The following is a 5203-nucleotide window of genomic DNA, read 5'->3' as shown; positions in this document are numbered from 1 at the left end:
GGCAGGGGACCCCCGAGGGACAGGTGTCCGGCTCCTGCAAGGTCCTGACGGTTTTGCCCTCCTCCGGCCTCTCCCCTCAGCTCCTGGAAGTGGAGGCTGTGGCTTCTTGCTTGGCAGCCCCTGGCATCCTGTTTGGACTAAGTGCACAGTAATGCTGACGATTTGAGGCCAAGAGCCTTCTGGAACCTTCTGGGGCTCCTCTGTCAGCTGTCTACACCCTGGAGGCCCAGGCCTCAGGGGTGTCCTCACCCTTCTGCACCCCGGCCGGTTAGATTCGGGGGCAGTCCGGTTGCCCGCAGGTTGGGTGGAGGATTCGGATGGCGGCTCTAACCACCAGCAGCGAGAATACTCCGAGAATTTCAGCAGCGCCCGCCCCGAGCTGACGGGGAGGGCAGAGGCGTAGTGGTGCTTCGGTGAGGAGCCGCCTGCGGGAGGCCAGAGGCCCAGGTAGCGGGGGCTGCAGCAGTGGGCGGGGCGGTCCCAGCTGCCTCCGCCCCTCCCCGCTGCGCGGTGGCCGGGGGCTGCTCCTCCCCCACCCTTGGCCCACAGGTGATGGAGAGGACAACGTGGGGCGCCCTCTCGTAGGTGAAGGCGGTGCGCGCGCGCCGCGGCTTCCCGGACTTGGGCCTGGACGGCGGTGGCTGTCAGCCGCCGCAGGGCCGTCCTTGCCCCACCCAGCCCTGCCCACGGTGGTGGGTGATGGGCTGAAGAGCGCAGGGAAGAGTCTGAGGGCTCGCTAGTCGCACACGGAGAGGGATGTCCCCCCCGTGGGCGCAGGGCTCGGCCGCGGAGCAGCCAGGGGGCGCGGCAGGCGCACGGCTTCACCGCGCTGGCGTCCCGCGACCGTGGACACCCACCTTGAGTGCCGGCGGGGCTGCGGCGGGGACCCCCTCACCGCGCGGCAGTGCCCGCGTCCCCGAGCCTCGGCTTTCGCCTCGAGCCGGCCACCCGGCCCAGGCGCCGCCGCCTCCCGCATCCCCTCCCCCCAGAGCTCCAGGAGCCGGCGTGGGGACCGCGCCCAGAGCCGGGCTGCAGGCTGCTGGAGGAGGTGGCCGCGCCGGACTCCCGCGGGCCGGGCTCGGGGTCCGGCTCAGGCGCCGCTGGGCAGAGGTTGCTCCATCCCGGCCAGCCCCAGCTTTCCTCCACCGGGGAGCGGCGGGAGGCCCCTCCTCCTCGGGCCGGCCTGGTGCTCAGGGAAGGCCGCGCGGATGCGCATTGGGGCGGGGGCAGGGTCGGCGCCCGGCGCGAGCGCTGCCCCCAGGCCCCACCGCGCGGGCACTGTCCCGCTGGGCTTCCCTGAGCACCAGGCCGGCCCGAGCCGAGGAGGGGGGAGGGGAAGGGAAGGAGCGGGGACACGGGACTCCCGGACCGGAGCCTCAGCGCACACAGCACCGAGGCCGCGCGCCTGTTCCCAAGCGCGTGGGGGGACCCGGGCGACGCGGGATGGGGCAAGCTTGGCCACGGGACGCCGGGCGGCGGGGAAACTGGGCCCCAAGGCCCGCGCCGGGTCGAGCACCCCGGAGCGCCTCGGTCGCGCCGAAGTCCCCACCGAAGGGCGGCGAGGAGGACGGGGCGCGGGCGACGCGGGAGCCTGAGGGACTTGGGCGCGGCCTCCTGCGGTTTATTGATTGAGTAGAGTTCGGCAAAGTGCTTCCCAGAGGGCCGAGCTCGGCCCCAACGCGCGCGGACAGTCGTTTATAAATTTAAAACTCTTCTGTAGCAATCGGCTATATACAGAGTCAGCGACCTCAGCCTTACAAAAGGGCCGACCGGCGGGCGCCCTCGGGTCCTGGGCGCGGCCTCAGGGGCGCGAGGGACGCGTGCGGCTGCCCGGCCCGGCGTCCCGTCCCGTCCCGAGGCCGTGCTCAGAGGTGCGGCGCGTAGAAGGCGGGCGCGCCGTAGGTCTGCGAGCCCAGCACGAAGGGCGACAGCACCGCCGGGCTCGACAGGAAGGGCAGCTGCGCGGCGCACACCAGGCCGCCGGGGCCGTGCGCCGGGTACCCGGCCGGGCCGTGCATGGCGATCGGCGCGCCCATGGGCGGCGACGGGCTGAGGCCACCGGGCAGCCCCGCACCCGGCCCGGAACCCGGCCCCGGTCCCCCTCCGCCGCCGGTCGGCGCGCCGGAGTCGGCGCCCGGGTTCTGCTTCTTCCACTTGGTGCGACGGTTCTGGAACCAGATCTTCACCTGCGTCTCGGTGAGGCTCAGCGACAGCGCCAGGTTGAGGCGCTCGCACACCGACAGGTAGCGCGTCGCCTTGAACTTGTTTTCCAGCGCCACGAGCTGCTCGTAGGTGAAGGCGGTGCGCGCGCGCCGCGGCTTCCCGGACTTGGAGTCGGAGCCCGTGCGCTTCCGCTTGGGCTTCGTCGCCGCCGCCGCGCCCTGCGGGGTCGTCCCCGCGTCCCCGGGCGCCGCCGAGGCTCCCGGCGAGTTCCCACGGGGCCCGGGGACAGCGGCCTCATCGACAGCGCCTGGGGGCGCCTCGGCCTCGCGCTGGCAGCCCGACCCGCGGGCCCCGAGGCCGCTGCCGCCTCCCCGCGCCTCCGCGCCGCGCGCCGCCCCCGCCTCGGGCGCCTCGTCCCCGTCCTCGTCGTCGGGCGCCTCGTCCCCGCTGTCCGCGCTCGGGCTGCGGCCACCGCCGCTGCTGTAGCCATTGGCCTCGGCCTCGTCCGCCTTGCAGGGGTCGCCGGCGTCTGCGGGCAGGGACGGGGCGGGGAGGGAGGACAGCACAGTTAGGACCCGGCGCCCTCCCTTCCGCTCGCTCGCCCCTCCCGCGCCCTGCTCCCCTTAACGAATCCCTTCTCCTGTTTCCGTTGCTTCTCTTCTTGTCTCCCTTTCCCCTTAGCGCATTCGTTTCCCTGTCCTCTCCCCTCCTTTCCTTCTCACCCTCCCAGCGCTTTCTCTCTCCGTCCCCTGTGCATTCCTTCTCTCCAGAGGACCCCCCCCTCCCGCCATCTCCCGAGCCCTGCGCCTTTGCCCCAGCCGGGCAGGACGGGGCCGCAGAGCTTATGGCAGAGGGAAAGATCCCATCGATCCATGGGGCAGATACAAACTTAATTAAACTCATTTTGCGTAATGTACAAACTAGTTAACGGCCATTTAATTTATTTCAGCGTACATTACCCTCCAATTACCACAAGTCTCCAACAGAGCCAGCCAATTACTGGGCATTTAAGAGTGGGCAGGGCCAGAGTCCTGGGGTAAGGTTGTAGCCCGCTGTGAGGAGGCGATTTCCGGGGACCAAAAAAGTTGCCCTGGATCCATCCCTACCTCAAGACTTGGGGCCCTGGAACTTGGCCACCCTTGGCCCCTCGGCTGAGACCCCAGCAGGTCCAGGCTGGTCCCGACCAGGAGGGCCTGGCCTGGGCAGTGGGGGTCCAGAGCAGTGCTGAGACCAGCCGGGATGGGACTCCCCACTAGGTCAAGTCTGAGCAGCACCTCCGGATCCTCCAAGCAGAGGCCCGCGCGGTGGCTGCAATCTGAATCTCAGAAATTTGGAAGAAAGCATCTGTCCCCGGCAGGGCCCAGCAGGGGTGGCAGGGGTGGCGGGCAGGGGAGGACGTTTCCATGCAGCCCCTGCTCCCACAGGTGGTCATACAACCAGGAGAGAAGCCAGGGCAAGCGCCCAACACCATGCCATCCCGTCGGGCACCAGGCCCCGGTCAGGCTGGCACGGAGAACTGGAGAATAAAGGACAAATTCAGTCCGATTCCTCCAGGGTGACCACGGGCTGCGTGGAGGCCGGCAGGGCAGATATCCTGGCCCCCACCCATACCTCTTAGCAGGAGGAGAGATGGTCCCCCAGGTGACCCTGACAGCTCCTGCTCTGTCCAGGGGTGGACTGAGGAAGGAGGGGCCCTGACCCAGCTCCCTCCCTAAACTACCAAGAAACTGGGCCTTCCGACTGGGATGTCTTCCCCATTTGATGGAGGCTCCGAGTGGAAACTCCCAGAACCCTGGCCAGGCCGAGAGCCTGAGGGGCTCCCCTCCAGCCTTCCCGAGATTGTTCCTCCTCCATCTCCGCCCAGCTGGGAGGAAGCCCAGTGCAGGTGCTAGGAGGCCCCTCGCCTGAAAAGGCCCACCCGAGCCCTGCCGGCCCTGCGCGCCTCTCCCCGCGGGGCAGAGGGCCCGGGAAGTTGGAGGGAGGAATGGCCAGCGGAGGGGGCACCAAAAGCAATCAGGAGCCGGTCGAATGCAATTCCCGATCAATAGCGGCCCCTAATAAGTGTAATAGGTTTTAATCGAGTAATTATCCGAATTTTGACCCTATAATTTAGATGTTCGGGGGGAGTTTGCAAGGTGCTTGAAAGAGATATGCATGCAGCCGTAATGGGATATCGACCAGGCCGGGGTTGCGGGCCGCCCCATTACCGGCCGCTTTCCGCCGCTAAGCACATTTCCCCTTAACTGTAATCGAAGGGATTTAATTGTTTTTCCAGAGATAACCAGCGTTTTGTCACAATTAGTCTGATTTGTCCAAAAAAAAGAAGAGACAGAGAGAGAACGGGGGAAAAAAAAAAGGAAATAAAAGAATGGAGGGAGGAAAGTCTCCGGAGGCTGCGGTGGGAGTGAGGAGGTCACGGGCTAGCCGCCGCGCACGACTCCCCCTCCTCTGCCACCTACTGCCCTCCAGTGCCGGGGGTGCGCGGTGGCCAAACCTGGGCCGGCCCTGCAGTCCGTAGCCCTGGACCCGGCCCGGGGTAGGCATCCCGGGAGGCACCGGGCGGTGCGGGCCCTGTAGTCCGGGTCGGACGCAGGCGGCGGGCGGGCTGGTGCGGGCCCCGCGCGCTGCGAACTTTCCACCGAGCCTTGGCGCCGGGCCGGTCAGGTTCGCCGAGGGGTCCCGGGAGCGCAAACTCGTAGACGCGGCCCGTCCCTCTACCCCCGCGACCCGGCACCGGCCGTGCCCTACTCACGCGGCGGCTCAGCTCCGGTACCGGCTCCAGCTCCTCCGGCGGCCGCGAGGGCACGGCGCTCCAGCTCCTCTGAGCGCGGCGGGCGTCCCGGGGCGGCGGGGGCCGGGGCGCACGGGGCGCACGCCGCGGGGCCCAGCAGCACACAGCGGCGTCTCCTGCTGTTGAACTTGTTGGGGTCCAGGATGTCCAGCACCGAGAAGGAGGTGGGGCGCGGCGGCGGGCCGGGCCGGGCCGCCCCAGCACCCTCGGGCGCCGCGGGCACCGTGTCGCTGGCGGCGAGCGGCGGGG

The 5203-nt window shown here is 69.0% G+C and overlaps 1 protein-coding gene across 1 annotated transcript in view; it reads right to left on the bottom strand.

The window, feature by feature from the left end:
* Positions 1-1865: 1865 nt before the first annotated feature.
* NKX1-1 (NK1 homeobox 1) overlaps positions 1866-5203 on the bottom strand; it is a 9338-nt gene continuing 6000 nt past the window's right edge. Inside the window, exons 4-5 of the mRNA XM_007467901.1 lie at positions 4916-5203; positions 1866-2692 (exon numbers count right to left, since the gene is read on the bottom strand). Of these exons, the coding sequence (XP_007467963.1) occupies positions 1866-2692; positions 4916-5203 (1115 nt within the window). The remainder of the gene's footprint in view (positions 2693-4915) is intronic.

This window comes from Lipotes vexillifer, unplaced genomic scaffold (genome assembly GCF_000442215.2).
Source record: "Lipotes vexillifer unplaced genomic scaffold, Lipotes_vexillifer_v1.1 scaffold966, whole genome shotgun sequence".
NCBI classification, from domain to species: Eukaryota; Metazoa; Chordata; class Mammalia; order Artiodactyla; family Lipotidae; genus Lipotes; species Lipotes vexillifer.
Note: the sequence above shows the minus strand (reverse complement) of the source record. Positions and strands in the feature narration are given on the sequence as shown.